Source organism: Schistocerca serialis, chromosome 8 (assembly GCF_023864345.2).
Source record: "Schistocerca serialis cubense isolate TAMUIC-IGC-003099 chromosome 8, iqSchSeri2.2, whole genome shotgun sequence".
Classification (NCBI taxonomy): Eukaryota; Metazoa; Arthropoda; class Insecta; order Orthoptera; family Acrididae; genus Schistocerca; species Schistocerca serialis.
The window spans coordinates 445,439,467-445,456,659 of record NC_064645.1 but is presented as its reverse complement, the minus strand read 5'-3'; the positions used below and the strand labels follow the sequence as shown (position 1 = coordinate 445,456,659).

General features: G+C 40.7%; 1 protein-coding gene across 1 annotated transcript in view; it reads left to right on the top strand.

Annotated features, from left to right (window-relative positions):
- Positions 1-17,193, top strand: part of LOC126417056 (dipeptidase 1-like) — a 644,900-nt gene that overhangs the window by 395,605 nt on the left and 232,102 nt on the right. The window contains exon 9 of the mRNA XM_050084949.1: positions 6,041-6,110. Coding sequence (XP_049940906.1) covers positions 6,041-6,110 — 70 coding nt within the window. The remainder of the gene's footprint in view (positions 1-6,040; positions 6,111-17,193) is intronic.

Genomic DNA, 17,193 nt, shown 5'->3' with positions numbered 1-17,193 from the left:
ATGTACCAAACTATAGCATCCCATTTAAAAAAAAAAAAGCAAAGTTGACCTTCATATCTATATTAGTCCACCTAGCAACAGAAAAATAACGTCATATTATGACCCCCCTTGCCCCATGCTACTTTTGTCCCACAAACGTTTCAGCTCCTCTCATACTTTCATACTTTCGGAGTTATTTTTGGTGGAAATTGTTAGTGACTAACACTGTATTGCACAGGCTGTTATTTCCGTGGTATTGCCATTTCTTCCACAGGAAGGTGATGTCTTTTACAGCAAGACGATGCACATCCTCATGTGGCTGCTGCGATGCAACCACGCTCTTCATGATGATTGACGACCACCTAGCTGGTACGATCACCAGATCTTTCGCGAACTGAAACGGACATTATGAAGCGGGAGATTATTCGTTCTCCAGGACCTGCAAGAACCACTGCAAAATCGCAACAAAACCATCAAGATTTTTGGGACAAGACATGTATCACTATGATTGTTTGCGTGTGAGAATACACGCCAGAGTTGCCGCTATGGGAGTGTGCACTGTACAGTTATGCGACTATCTGAAGACTCCTTACTATGACATGGTCGTTTCATTTGATGTGAATCGGTTATGATATCTTCCTTCAATAATGAACTATCTGTCACCTCACTTGTCAGTAAAATTACCACATCCTTGAGGGTGATAATTTTTTCCGGCAATGAAGTTTGCTAGCCTTAGAAAAGCTATCAGAAGTAAATGCTAAGAGAAATGCTATGTGTGTTATATGGGCCCTTGAGTGATAAATTCCTACATAGACCTTACGCTGTTATCTTCTGCCAAGACAGGAGATTTAGTGTTAAACGTTCTGTTCACATTTAGATCCGTAGAACACTGACTCAATTGAACTGGGACGTCCCAGGGTTCAAAGAGCAATTTCAGCATTCACAGCTAATGAGCTGCTGTGGAGTAGCTGCCTGTCCAGTAGCATGTCACCTCAATACGTGTGCACCACAGTAGTGTCAGGAACAGCTACATAAGAAGGAGTTAAGATCCATTTATTGCAACACTTAATCCCGTAAGAAAGGAATACTGTGACCGTTCCACGCAGACTTCCAAATAGTCGTTCCGGTATTCGTTGGATTTCTGGCTGCTTGCTGGCTGAAGACTGCCGTATAAGCCCGGCGGGATCACTTACAATATCACGTGGAGGGATACACCCAGTCTGCAAGATTGGATGCCACCGGTCCGGTTGACGAGCTGCTCGCTATTTGGCTTGCCGGGGGAGATGATGCCAACCGACGTTTGATTGGCTTCTGATGGAGGCTTGGAAAAGTAGTTCCCCCGACTGAAGTACCGTCTGGAGGAGGCTGTCGCTGACTGACTTGGTGAATGGCCGCGCCTGATAGGTAGGCCGCTGGCGAAGTCTTGTTGTGCCGAGAGATGATGTCCGGCGAGTGCCGGGGAGCATAATACAAGCCATGGGCAACGCGTTTCTGAGCGGTTTCATGAAATCTCAAATAAATTCCCTATCATGGCATCCCATGTTCCCTTTGCGTTTGTATTTCTGTGTATCACATAATTATCTCGAAGTTTTTATAGGATTTCTTACAACAAAAGGGAGCCCATATGATAGTTTGTAGGGACGGTGGGAGGGGGGGGGGGGGGGCAGGGGGGAGGCAAATTCTGTGGTTTATGGAGTACGTCTAATATTTTGGAAAACGAACGCAAGAAGCCACTAAAAAGTTACTGTTCCAGCCGTGTTAAAACATTCGGCACACCAACTTTTAAACAATTTTGTAGAAAGAAAAAGTAACCCAACTACTTTACATTTTTTTTCCTTTCCATGAGAGCTATGGGGTGACGGAGAGTGAAGCGCCCCCTCCTTGCCCGCGGGTATGGGTGTCTTTGCTTCTTCATAACTTTTACGTTTTTTTTTTCTCGTTGTTTCACATTGGGTACTACATCAACTGTATTCACGAAATATACGATTATCTCACAATATACATGATTAACACTACTTAGAACCAGTGTCATTCCGAAAACGTAGTGGGTTGGGGCGTGCTTCAGGTTGCATTAAATAATCAATCCTTTGACCCAACAATGAGGACATATCTGCCGAAGTGGAGTATAGAAAAGCTGAATAGCGGCACCGTATTTTACAGTATAGCTGACAATTTCATTTATTGTGTACAGTGTTTATCCACTTCGATTTATTGTGTAATTCCCCATATTAAAGAATGTTGACTATATCGATCTGCAAAGTAACCCAATAATTGTCATAAAATATATGAATACATGTTAAGTTGCATTTAATAATTCATAGATTGTCTTATCCCGGAGTAGTCAAAATAAAAATGTTTACAGTATGTATTTATAATAGCCTTATTACAGCGAACAGAAGACGAACAAAGGTTAAATACTACATAGAAACGACCATATTCGAAATTAATATAAATACACAGATTAAAATATTCCCTCTAAGAAATTCACCGGTAGGGTAGATACAGTTGACTATGAATAAACCTTTCAGAATGTTATTGCACTGTACTTTGTTAGCAAACGAAGTCTCTTCGTATTTGGCAAGTTATTGGCCATTTCTGCTCTTTCATACTAGACATATTAATTGTGCCTTTCAGTTTGCGCTGTGACTGTAGTTTTAATGCACTCGTTCATCAAAGGATTTCGTATAATAAACCAGAGTTGAGGTGACGGTTTTGAGCTAACATACATCTCGGCTGCGAGAAAAACTGATTGCAATGAGTATAACTGAAAAGGAATACTGGCATTTTCTACTTTCTGGCGCTGTGAAGGTTGGAACGTATCCTTTGCATGTCATTGTTTGATGTGAAACATAATCCGTAAGCTGGACTCACACTTCTTGTAAGCATCTGCTAGCTGAAATCATGGTCCGGGCGTCGCCTGGTTTCTTCCTCGTCGTTCTGGCTATAATATGTTTATCGCACTTTTAAAGTATGAGACCAACGGTGCTGTAAATATAAATGCTTCCCCTTGGACCATCAACTTTTTCCGTCTTATGTTATAAGTAATTAACAAATAACAACATTATTGTCAGCTGAATATATATCTCCCCCCTCGCTATCAGGTCTTTCAGCACTATTTAATTTTTTTTTCTAACAAAGCTAACCATATCAAGGGAATGTCATTCTGCAAAAATTATTTGCAGTAAAGTGCCACCTTGACGGCCAATAGTATTGACAGTATTTCACGGGGCGCAATAATATTGACCGTCTAGGAGTGAGACAGAATTTTCGCAGTGATATTCAGAATACCAAAAAAATTGGAAATAATTTGTTCTGCTAGGAGGTATTGTGCCGTCTGCGGGCAGTATTGCGAAAATCTTGACACTGTCTCGCAAGCTACACAGGCCAAGTAGGTTACGCTTATTTTTGTTGTGGGGGAAATGAGTACAAAACAAGACGAAAAAATATTATTCTTAAAGTGCATCGAAATCTAAAACACATTGCGAAATGTTAGTAGAGATGAGTACAAAACTAAATTGTTATAAATCGTGTGATTTGTTGCTCGGAAAATACAGGAGAAGGCCACGAAGGAATATTTTTACAAAAATATAATAAATGCAAAGTTATCAATAAAAGTATATATAGATATTTATCACTGTGTATACGTTACTTACCCAAATGTAATCCTCATAAATAACGTACTATTGCGTGATAAGTTTCCACAACTATCTCTCAAATACTGTAATGTGAAACTGAGCTTGTAAATTTCAAGCTTCCAAAAGAAATTCCAGTAACAAGGTCTGATGAAACTAGGACACTCATTGTATTATCTGGTTCCTGATGTTATGAAAAGGGGGTCTCCACACATATCTATCCGAATCGGGGGGAGGGATAAATGTCTATACAGTGCGTTTCACAATTAATGTTACATACTTCTAGAAGTTGTAGAGGATAGATCAAGTTTTAGGTAGATCAAGTTTTACACGGGAACCTACGTCCGAAAAAGTCATCCAACGACACTAAAGAGAGTCAAAGTTAAAGGCATCTATGCCTGAGCTATACTCGTATACATACAGTGTGATTCCATGATGATGTTACAGTCATTCATGGCTGATGGGAATGATAAATGTATCAAAAAATGGTTCAAATGGCTCTGAGCACTATGGGACTGAGGTCATTAGTCCCCTAAAACTAAGAACTAGTTAAACCTAACCAACCTAAGGACATCACAAACATCCATGCCCGAGGCAGGATTCGAACCTGCGACCGTAGCGGTCTTGCGGTTCCAGACTGCAGCGCCTTTAACCGCACGGCCACTTCGGCCGGCGATAAATGTATCAGTGTGAGGTAAGGGTCCCTGAAAAGAAAACGAACGAGTCGGAAGTTCTAAGTGAAAACCATTCCGATACCACTGATAGTGGAATACATGCATCGGTACTGTTGTTGCTAAGATTGTAGGGCAGGCAACTTTTAGAAGTCATAATATGCACCAAGACAAGAATAAATGTGCAATAAACATGGGTTCTAAAATGCATACCTTAAGAGCTTCACGCACTTGTTCAATAGAAGAGATGTACTTCATACTAGCGAAGATGAACAAGTGCCCACAGTTCCTAAGATATTCATTTTAGAGCCCATGATCATTCGGCATTGTTTCTTGTCTAGGTCCACATTATCTCCTCTGAAAATTATATACGCTACATTCTTTATTGGAGGTATTGGAATGATTTTCGCTTATAACTGTCGAATGGTTTGTTTCCGGACCAGGAACCTTTACCTCAAAGTGATACATTTATCTGTCTCCATCATCTTGAAAACATCACGGAAATGCCTGTAGCGTCGTTGGATGACGTTTCCAAAATGTTCAAAAGTGTTTGAAATCTTATGGGACTTAACTGCTAAGGTCATCAGTCCCTAAGCTTACACACTACTTAACCTAAGTTATCCTAAGGACAAACACGGACACCCACGCCCGCGGGAGGCCTCGAACCTCCGCCGGGACCAGCCGCACAGTCCATGACGGCAGCACCTCAGACCGCTCGGCTAATCCCACGCAGCGATGACGTTTTCAGACATGGTTCCCTATGTGGAACTTGATCTACTAAGTCTCCTCTACATCCTCTAGAAGTGTGGAACATGAATTGCGAAACACCCTGTATATGGAAAGTCAATATTTGGGAATAATCATCTCCAGTAATGTATCAAACGCTGAACGAACAACACACAAAAGATTTTTATATTATTATATATTGTATTATATTATTATGTATTCAGTTCTAATATGTTTTTTTGTGTGCTATTTGGGGCTCTTTGGACCAATTTTTCACCTGTCTTTCTGTCTGCGTGCAACATAGAAAAGCAATTGTCACAGCAGCAGCGACTTGATCGCCCAACACCCCTAACTACAGTATTATTGCACCATATCATTGAAAACTTAATTGACTATATTACTGAGAAGATTAGGGATAACATCATCAATTTTCCACCATATTACTGTGCAATATTATAACCGTGTAGGGCCTGCTCAAAAAACAACTGTATGTATAAATTACGATTTCTGACGAGAATACGTCGGAAGGTGGTGAAGAAAGGACATTTTAAACTGATTGAACCAACAAGAATCAATACATACACAACACACAGAAAGAGTAGCTTCACGCCATTACGATACACACCCGTATTCCGCCTAGCAAACGTACTCTTTGTTGCTTGCGAAAACTGAAATTCCTCTACACATTACAAACACAGTACCTTAGGAATTCTCCGCATCTATGAAGATGAATGGCCATTTTGCTAGAAAAGACCTGTAGGCTACAATGGATAGAATTATTGAGCCATTACAAGACTGCATGAAAGTAAGAAGTACAATAAATGATTAGGTGCTCAATCGCAAAATGTTCACTTGTATGTAGCATATTGTGCAAGATCAGTGAAATATTATTAGTAAATAACTTTGTAAACTGAAACGTTCTCTTATTCCAAATTTCTATGTAGTAGAAAATTGGGTAATGTATGAACTTAGTGTTGTTCTTTCACTGTTATTACTTGTTGGTAAGCGTTCTAAAACTTCCCTTTTTGTTAGGGCAGATTCGTCCTCAGGGTCAGCAGAAGACTCCAACACGAAAGGTCAAGGGCTAACTGACTTCGGGAAGGTGAGTAGTGCGCACAGCCTTACATATTTTTACTCCTTTTTTTCACCATCATATTTTATCTCTTTCTATATGTGTGTGTGTGTGTGTGTGTGTGTGTGTGTGTGTGTGTGTGTGTGTGTGTGTGTGTGTGTGAGGGGCGGAGCGGGGGTGGCGAGAAGGGAATGGCCTGGTACTGGTCACCACGCAGCTGCAATGCCTTGTTTCCACAGACCTGAGAAATCGTTACATCCAATTTACCATACAGGTGTGGACTGAATCACCGTAGCTTTCTTGCCTGTAACACTCAAATCATGGTCGGAGAGGCTAGCCGTGCAGATGTTTCTATGATATTACTGAAAGTTTTCTACGTAATTCACTTATCGAAGAGGTTCCGGGCTTTGAACGGTCCATCTTTCTAGAATTTGGCTATTCTCATCTTCTAGCCACAGAGCAAGTTGCAACAAACGTTTCTGTAGTCTTCCAACTCATCGGACAACGGGACTTAATTTCTTACTATATTTTTCCTTTTTGCATATTATTCCGGTCTATAGCTAATTTCTTTTTATTTTCTTTTAGCCTGTATTGTAATTTAAGTGTTTTCACTCCCCTCCGCATATCGTCATTTTAAAAGTATCCAGTGTCGTACAGCCTTAACGGATCTGACGAGTATCATTTTATGTTTTATTCATCACAAACATTTTTGAGCCGTACAGAAGAACTGCTGCAACAGCCATTTTTTAAAATTTCGTTCTTTTCACTTCCATCGTTTTTCTTTATGGTGAACTTCGGTTTGCTACCGACACAATCCGTATTTATTCTGTTTGTGAGCGATGTCATAATCATTGTTGGGAGTTATATCACAGACGATGCATCTTGAAAGAGACAGTTGTTCAGATTTATATAGAGCCGTTTTTGTTGTGAGTTGGTAATGGTCTCTAAAGTAGTTTCGTTCAGTATTATTTCTCGGCTTACATTCATCGTTTACAAAACGTATCATATTGATTTGACTACTTTTTCCCTTGTTTTGGCCTACTAAGGGCCGTCTGAAATAGCGTTTGTGTTCTTTCCTCCTTTCATTCTTTCCAGTCGTTTTTAATTCTTTCTCTACGTTTTTCTCTGCTTTCTTGTGTTTGTATTGCGTTTGATTTCTCTTTATTTCTCTGTATTATATCTTCCTCAGGTCTACCTTCAGTCCTTTGATCTATGTCATTGATGTTTTAGGGTTTCCGTCAAAATGTTAAAACAATTCTGATTAAGTTAATAATAATTTTTCTTCCTTTGACCATTTTTATATAGTTAAATTTATGTGTCCTATTGGTTTTCTTTGTTACAACACTTGCTACTGTCTGTTATGGTTTCCCAGTTACACATCACCATTGCTCTTTGCTGAGGCTCACCTTGACAGCTTGTTGGGAACAGCAGTGGAACTGATACAGTCAAAACAGTAGAACTATTCATTTTATGAAAGACGGAGTAAACACATCATACACATCTTGAACACTGCGGTACATCTGCATCAAAAAATGTATTCCTTATTGACAGAGTAGCTATTAGAATTTTGTCCATTCTTCAACGCTTTCGTGAACAGACTTAGTTTTGTAACAGTAATACTAATAATGTAAGTAAAACAACCATGAAATTTGCCAGAACATATCACGGAAAGATAGCACTGTAAATGAAGTAGTACATGAAAATTATTATTAACAGAAGAGTAAAGTAACCAGTCAAACATTTAAGCTATTTAGGTTGTGGCGTCACATATGAACATGATGAAGACATAGAGAGGAAGTTAGCAATGTTTGGGAACATATATGTGGAACAGTAAGCTGGTATCTAAGAAATAAAACGAAGAAGGAAACAAGACTGATATTTCATGAGACAATGGCAGATCCAATGTTTGTTTACAAGGTAAATCACGGATCATAAATAAATATCAAGAAAGTCACATGGAAGCAATGGAGGTGAGATTTCTAAGAGCAGTGAACGGATGCACGAGAGCTGACAGATTTGAAACGTAAGAACGTAAGGAAGAACTGAATATATTTAATATCGTCTCCAAGAAAAGGAACTAGGAGAACGTGGAACGAACATCTTGAAAGAGTGAGCGGAAAAGTTATATCTCCAGAGGTGAAGACTAATCGACTTGGGGCAACAAGTCAAGGAACACCGAGGAAACGATGGGAAACTTAACAAGTAAGATAAAAAGAGGACTAATAATCGAAGTGAAGACGATGGTGATGATGCTAATTATTATTATTGTTGTTATTATTATTATTACTACTAGCTTAGCGGCCCCTCACATCGCTTTCGATGACTGCATGGTCTACTTAGAGTTATCTGTTTTCCTTCAATCGAATTTTTCTCTTATTCACAAACTGCAGTTTCTTCTAAACTTCACACGCTAATTAACGGCATTGAAAAACGTCTTTTCTGAATTTACTTCTGACATAAGAGGGATTCTGCCAGCTAGAGTAGGAGATCTTGGTTCATCCTGCCTTGTCAGTTCTTGTGGTGATATTATCATAGAAACGTTCGACCCCTAACAATTATTATTTATTATTAGCTTTAACGTGTTTTAATGTAACGAAATGTTAGCATAAAATTTTCGTCCATTATGTAACTCCCCTTTAGATGCTGAATTTCCGAGAACACTGAAACACGTATTTCTGTATTTCAGACCGAGAAACCCAATACCAGTTTCGTAGTTCTAGCTTCATAACTCTTTTTTTTTCTTTTTTTTGATAAACTTTTCATTCCCTATTTCCTTAGCTGTAGAATTTCGAGAAATACAGTCCTAAACGACGCCTACAACAAAGGTTTACACCCTAAACAAATTTTAAATTTCTATCCTCAGCGTTTTGTGCTGGAAGACTTCTCCGTTTGTATTGTCTTTCTCTAATTCCTCCGATACTTCCTCTCAATCATCTTTCATTCTTTGAATCAGCAGCGCAAGGAACATATCAGTGTGATGAACAATGGGAGCAATATGTAGAGTAACATTACTGAATGCCATCAATATTTGCGATTATATATTGAGATGATTAATAATACTGGTCGTTAATATTTCTACTGCTAGCAGAAATCAGATGTCGTTTCCCTTTGAACACCCCAAGAACTGAATAATCTTCTGTTCTCTTCCACTTCATACTGACGAACTTTTGTGGCATTAGAATTGCAATAATTACAATAACAGCTAATTCTCAGGAATTTTATGTACGTATCTGAAAGGAAATATTGCAGCAATATGAAACTTGACTGTTACATTAATGCGAATACATTAACTGCAATAATTACAATAACAGCTAATCATGAGGAATTTTATGTTCGTAGCTGGAAGGAAACGTTACAGTAATATGAAACCTGACTGTCACATTAATGTGAATACATTAATTTATTCTTTTAGACAGTTTTGGTTCCTCGAAGATAACAACGTTAAAAGCTTTTGGATTTTGCCTCAATTCATTTGGTGATACGTCAAAACCGAGTTAATTAGTTCTTCGTAACTGCGTGATAGCTTGTTAACCTGCCAGTTACTGTACTTTCCCCAACGCATATCGAACTTACGAATTAGACCGTAGAGTTGATTACGACTGAATCGGCGGCATCCACTTCAGGCCATGAACACTCCAGTATTCTCTCTAACGTCTAAGCGACAAGTGTACTTGAAAAAGCTAAATTAAATGCACATCTACCCCAGGTCAATTCGCTTCTCGCTTTTAACTGATTAAACTGTTCGCAGTTGAGTCCGCTTACTTACAGAAGTTCCTCGCGCTTCAGCAGAACTGTGCTCCAGCAAATAAGCGTTTCCCCTGTGTTTCTCCTTCACTCCACGGGATATGCTGTTCCTCTTGGTCCACTAAACAAATCTCTCTGGTGACCGCTTCACGAGTCTGCGCCAAGTTCCGCTTATATCCGGCATAAAAACACTTCAAGACGTTCTTCTCGCAACAAACTCGTACTGCACACGTAATATTTTTCGAAGAGACTTCTTCCAGTTCGGAGCTTAAAAACTTTGTCTTCTACTAGACACTAAGAACAAAGGTAGTTTGCTTTCCTGGTGTCTTTATAGGTTTTTGTCTGAGATAACCTCATTCCCAATATCGCTAGAAGCCGCATATTTCATTGGTATTTCACCTCGCTGGATGAACACCGGCAGTTCAAATAAAATGTATACTGGCGTTTGGAACGTTTTAGATACTTTACTGAGAAAAGAACACTGTAGAAATGGAAGAGCACGTGAAACTTCAAGAACCCATGATCTTCTCCATTATTCAGAAAATAGCGAAAGATTGTACACCTTCCCCGAAGAAGGATGATGGCTACTGATGGTGCTATTCTTACACAGCGACCCGCAATGCATGAAACACTGATCTTTGAAAGCTTTATTTAAGGAACCAAACAGCAATAATTACAATTCCGTAGGCAATACGGAATGCCGGTTGATTAACCAATTGTCACCGGAGTAAACGCGTAGTGCCCTGAGTAGTCTTCACATTCTGCGTTATTGCTTTATATGAAGAAAATTTACATCTTCTGGCAGTTTTCCTGATCGCATTCGTCTATTAGTCCTTTGAAAGTCCTGCGGAGTTTCTTATTTGCACTGCCGGTTGACTGTGATTTACACGTACAGCAAATGATTGATTTCTGAGTGGCCGATCTGATGACGGATGTTTCCATTTAAGAGCCCAATGCCGTCTTTTAAATGCGGCTATCGGTGTAGACAATGCACGACTTTACTTGCTGGGCTGTCTCATTACGATACTTGTATCAAAGGGACCAGTCATGCTGCACCGCTTTAAAGCCCGTGTATTTAGCACAGAAGTAAGTCTGAAATACTTTTGAGAAACTAGAAAATTTGTCGAGTAACGTATACTATGTGATCGAAAGTATCCGGACACCACCAAAAACATATGTTTTTCATATTAGGCGCTTTGTGATGCCACCTACTGCCAGGTACTCCATATTATCGCATCAGTAGTCATTAGACGTCGTGAGAGAGCAGAATAGGGGGCTCCGCGAAACTCACGGACTTCGAACGTGGTCAAGTGATTGTGTGTCACTTGTGTCATACATCTATACGCGAGATTCCCATACTCCTAGACATCCCTAGGTCCACTCTTTCAGATGTGATAGCGAAGTGGAAGCATGAAGGGACACGTACAGCACAAAAGCGTACAGGCTGACCTCGTCTCTTGACTGACAAAGACCACCGACAATTGAAGAGGGCCGTAATGTGTAATAGGCAGACGTCTATCCAGACCATCACACAGGAATTCCAAACTGCACCAGGATCCATTGAAAGCACTATGAAAGCCAGAGGGGAGGTGAGAGAACTTGGATTTCACGGTCGAGCGGCTGCTTATAAGCCACACATCACGCCGGTAAATGCCAAACGATGCCTCGATTGGTGTAAGGAGCGTAAACATTGGACGATTGAACAGGAAAAACATTATGTGGAGTGACGAATAACGGTAAACAATGTGGTGATCCTATGGCAGGGTGTGGGCTTCGCTAATGCTCGGTGAACGTCATCTGCCAGCGTGTGTAGTGCCAACAGTAACATCCGGAGGCAGTGGTGTTATGGTGTGGTCGTGTTTTTCATGGAGGGGCCTTGCAACACTTGGGGTTTTGCGTGGCACTATCACAGCACAGGTCTACATTGATGTTTTAAGCACCTTCTTGCTTCCCACTGTTTAAAATCAATTCGGGGCTGGCGACTGCATCTTTCAACACGACCGACCACCTGTTCATAATGCAGGGCCTATGATGGAGTCGTTTCACAACAATAACATCTCGTAATGGACAGGACTGCACCCTACAGAACAGCTTCGGGATGTTTTGGAACGTCGACTTCGTGCCAGGCCTCACTGACTAACATCGATACCTCTACTCAGTAGAGCACTCCAAGAAGAATGGGCTGCCATTCCCCAAGAAACCTTCCAGCACCTAACGGAACGTATGCCTGTGAGAGTGGAAGCTGTCATCAAAGCTACGAGTGGACCAACAGCGTATTGAGTTCCAGCATAACCGCTGGAAGGCGCCTCAAACTTGTAAGTCATTTTCATCCAGATGTCCGGATACTTTTGATCACATATTGTATAAACATGATAAATGATTGGATCAATACCGTAGGATTAAAGACTTAGCATAACGTAGGACTTCTAGTTTAAATCAAATAACAGTTTATTTGAATCACACCCACAACATGTGTTAAAGGTAGGCTCACGTAAAATGCGGATTCAGATTAAAAAATTGATAGTGTGGACTCAGAAATCCGTACAAACTTAACTATGTATATAGACAGTCCATCCATCCCAGGAGTTGACAATGTCAACGATTTTTGCCCATTATCGAAATTGGTACTGGCAAGATATCGGTCCTGGGAACTCCAAGACTTTTGAGACCGTTTTAAGTTTGAAGCCTAGTGATAACGACAAAACAGATATATTTTTCGTGCTATATAATTTAAAATTAACAATTTTCTGATTTTTTAAAATTTACCAGCACAATTAAACCATGCTTATTGCCAAATTTCTTGAATCTAGGCCAACATGATAGGTTTTATTAAGTGGTTATGTGAGTCGAAATATCTGGCATAAGTGGCTGTATCTTTTGATTGCATAAAATGTGTGTGAAATCTTATGGGACCTAACTGCTAAGGTCATCAGTCCTTAAGATTACACACTACTTAACCTAAATTATCCTAAGGACAAACACACACACCCATGCCCGAGGGAGGACTCGAACCTCCGCCGGGGCCAGCCGCACAGTCCATGACTTCAGCACCTTAGACCGCTCGGCTTTGATTGCATAGACTTTAAGATTAACTGTATTTCACCGCCAAGTGACTGTAGGCCTTAGTATGTGATATGTATTTCAACTCAGTACGTCAACTCATTCGTTAAAAAAGGATAGTTAACAGACGTAAGGACAGACACTCTGATAAAAAAAGACAAAAGTCTTTTTTTCATGTGATATAATTAGAAATTAACAATGTTTTAATTTTTTCCCTTACTTCTCCCGTCTAACTTTCTTCTTGCCACATTTCATGATTATAGGTCAATGGTAAGTACCGTACTGGTTCTGATTAGTGAGTTTACAAGCATCAAAATATACGACATTAAGCACTGTAACGTTTCATTACATTGCCTTAGACATTTACGTTTATTTTCACCACTAAGGGACCATACACGTAGTACCTATATGCCATAAATTACAACCTGACACATGAACCCATAGCCGCAAAAAGGGAGTCTAAACCGACGGATGTGTGATGTAATTGCAGATTCATAATTTTCAGATTTTGTTCTTCACTTCTACTGCGAATCCTTGCTTGATGCCAAATTTAATTTCTCTAGGCCCGAGGGAAGTACACTATAGGTTTTAAGGAATGACTTTTCTAGTTTTAAACCATGTGACATAAATGGCCGAAACGTTCGAATTCACTGTCTTAGATGCTTCAGTTTTTTGTTTTATCAAGAGAGCATATACCTTAGCATGTGACATGAATTTCAACTTGATACGTCAATCCGTTCCTTAGAAAACGGGTGTTTAAGTGTAGCACTGACAGACCAAAGTGATCCTGTAAGGGTTCTGTTTTTATCGACTGACGTATTCAATACTAGAAACAACTAAACAGTGATTAATGTAAATAATGTGATTAGAGAACCGCCCGCATCTCGTGGTCGTGCGGTGGCGTTCTCGCTTCCCACGCCCGGGTTCCCGGGTTCGATTCCCGGCGGGGTCAGGGATTTTCTCTGCCTCGTGATGGCTGGGTGTTGTGTGCTGTCCTTAGGTTAGTTAGGTTTAAGTAGTTCTAAGTTCTAGGGGACTGATGACCATAGCTGTTAAGTCCCATAGTGCTCAGAGCCATTAGAGAACCGCATACGGAAACACGTGCGTGCAAAGTTCGTGCAGCTGCAATGAAGCAAATGTAGCTCATGCACGAAGGAAGTGGCCTACAATGCGCTTGTACGACTGATTCTTGAGTACTGTTCATCACTCTGGAACCTTATCGCTTAGTAGTGATAGAAGAGAAAGAGCAGGTCCAACTAAGAACGGCGCTTTTCGTCAAGGAATCGCTCAACAGAAATGCTCAACGAGCTCCAGTGGCAGACCCTACAATGGAGGCCTTTTGCATCAAACAGAGCTTTACTACTGAAATTTCGAGAGAGCACATACACGGAAGAGTCAGACAACATGTGTATAACATACGTCCCCCGAAAAGACCAATAGAAGAAAATTCGAGAGTTTAGCACTAATACTGAGGCTCAGTGACAATCATTCTTCCCACGCACCATTCGCGAGTGGAACAGGGCAGGTGTGGTGACTTAGTGATACCAGATCTACCGACTACCATACACCGTTGGGTAAATTGCTGAGTGTGATGTAGATGTATTTTTTGACGATAAAGTCTTAGAACACTCCTTTTCCTCAGTTAATACGTAAACTGGAACTATAAATGCAGAGTCGCAATTTCTAATCGAGTTAATTCACCAGTGACTATTTGCAACAGTGTTGTTGATTTGAAAAATAAATGAATTTCTACCTCCAGTAAGAATGGAAAATAGTTTTAATTGTAACCCATTAACTAAAGAGAAATTGCTCATTACAAAGAGAATTAGTTTTCCAGTAATCATTGACGCGTTTTTCTCTAACAATATAGCTTTAAACAGTGATAAATTGGTTAACCACAATTAAAAAAATTATTAGAATTGATGCAATCTTAACTTCGCTCCCTAACGGAGCTTTGAGACAAAGGGGAGCTATTTATAAGACACTTGGTCTTCTAGGGCAAATTTCACAGATACATCCATCCAGAGATTGAATAATTGGTGATATACCGTGCTATTTTTTTTTTAAATGGACACAGTCACCTCTCTATGTTCTGCTCATGACGTCTGGTGTCAGAAAAATGCTGTTAGGTTCCCAGCAGCGCCTCTGCTATGCACCGTCGTCCGTTTGCATCTGTTCTCCTCGGACACGAAAGGGAGAAAACACAACATCAATATTTGCTTTTGCTAACCTATCTGTCCGTTTAAAGATAAATATTCGACGTGTTTTTACAATCCATCAGTACCCATATAGGATTTGTAAAAAAAATGGGAAAAAGAGCAAGTAAGAAAAAATGAAAGGCAGCGTTCGATACCAACTGAGAAGTTTGTAAACTTACAATCGATTACACGATACTGCAGTGCCTGTGTGATTCCGAATTACGATGCAATGTTCCTTCGGAAATACATACATGCATGTATGTCAGTAGGAACACTGCATCGTAATTCGGAATAAAACTGGACCTGCGATATCGGATTTATCCGCCGACACTGGGCAAGCTACTTTCGACTAAAATTTGTCCCCTGTACGGGAATACACGTAATGGATGCACGAGTACAGGTTATAGATACACGACTGACGACATAAGGAAGTTTACTGGCCATGAACCGCGCTTGATTAGCCAAATGCTGAGGAGACCTGTCTTGATAAGAGGGGAACCCGGGTGTGAGTCCCGGTCGGGCACAAATGTTCACTGTCGTCATCGCATTATACAGCTGACGATGGTCCATATTCGCAACTGCGAACACATTTGGTATGGTAAACAGTTGATTATCATGTCTAGTCTACGGCGAAAGAGGTCCGCCCACTTCGTCGGCAGCTCCGGAGCCTGGTCACACTGCGTGATCACAGTGCTGTATCTGTCACGTGCTTCCCCACACACGAGTTGCGTCCGACGATAAATATCACTTGACGTCAGACTTCCTTTATGCAAAAGTTACAGAATACCACAGTTCACTTTACTGAAAGCGCTAGATGACAAACCTGTAATTGTGCAGATATTTATTTTGCTGATTTCTTGTTAGAAACGGAAAAAGCAATAGACTGTGTTTGTTGTGAAGTGTCAAAAATTTCATTTCCGTGTATTCGTGAAAACGTCTGTGAAATTATGAAACAGTCGTATAAAGAAATACGAAGGCTGGAGCTTTAATAGTAGCAACTATTTATTTACTGCTCTTACAAAATGGATACGTGTTTCAAATTCTTACTGACCTTCAAAGTAATCACCAGCATTGTGTATGACCCGTTGCCAGCGATGTAGAAGTCGTAGGATACTCATAGCAGTGCCAGTTTTGTTGACTGTTCGAGCAGCGCGGTCTATGGCCCGACGAATCTGTAGCAGTTCTGAAGTGAATGCTGTCTCTATGCTGTTTATTTTTGGAACACAATCTACGACCAGCTTAGAAGTGATGACACTTTCTGCAGGACCTGACCATCATTTTGCAGGACAGTGCTCAAACACGTACAGCGCAAGCTGTTACTGATTTGCTTGACTTATGGGGCTGCTAAGTGCTATACCACCTACTCCACTTCCCTGACTTAAGCCGTCGTGAGTTAACTCGATTTCTAAACTGAAGGAAACACCTCATGGTATTCGCTTCAGAGCTGCTACAAATACGCAGAGATGCTGAGTACTTCTGGACATAGTGTTTGGAAGGGTACCCATTGCACATCTCCGTTTCACTGGCTGGTCTAATGGCGCAAAATACAGGTTTGCAGGGCGCTTGGATGCGACAGCTCCCTGATGTAGTTCACAAAACAACAAATTGACTAACTGCAACATTATGTGTCATCCTGCACCGTTGGTCGGACACTACCAGTAGCCGGACTATGGAATTACCGTCCCATACAATGGCTGCCGTTAACGTCAAAACACCAATGGCTGCATTTGGAGCCATGACCGGAAAGCCTGGGCTGCTGATGAATGGCGTCGCACTGTGTTTAGTTACAATTCGCCCTCTGCACCACCCCAGATGACCACCGTCAGCGTGTATGGCGCCGTCTTGGGGAAATGTCCCGTTCCTGCTATGTTTTGGAGAGAAATAGGGTGTTATTCCTGGCATCGTGTTGTGGGCTCCCATCGGATACAAACAGTAGTGACTGAGACAACTCGTTACCTGACCTGGTAGGACTCAAGTCACGTTGAGCGATCACTATGAGGTACACAGACATTCTGAGTACTCGTGGCATAACGGTATGGCACGGGTATACCGCGTCTTCTTGTGTTACTTCTCACGTGACAGTACCGTGGTTCCATTTTGCAAAAGACAAT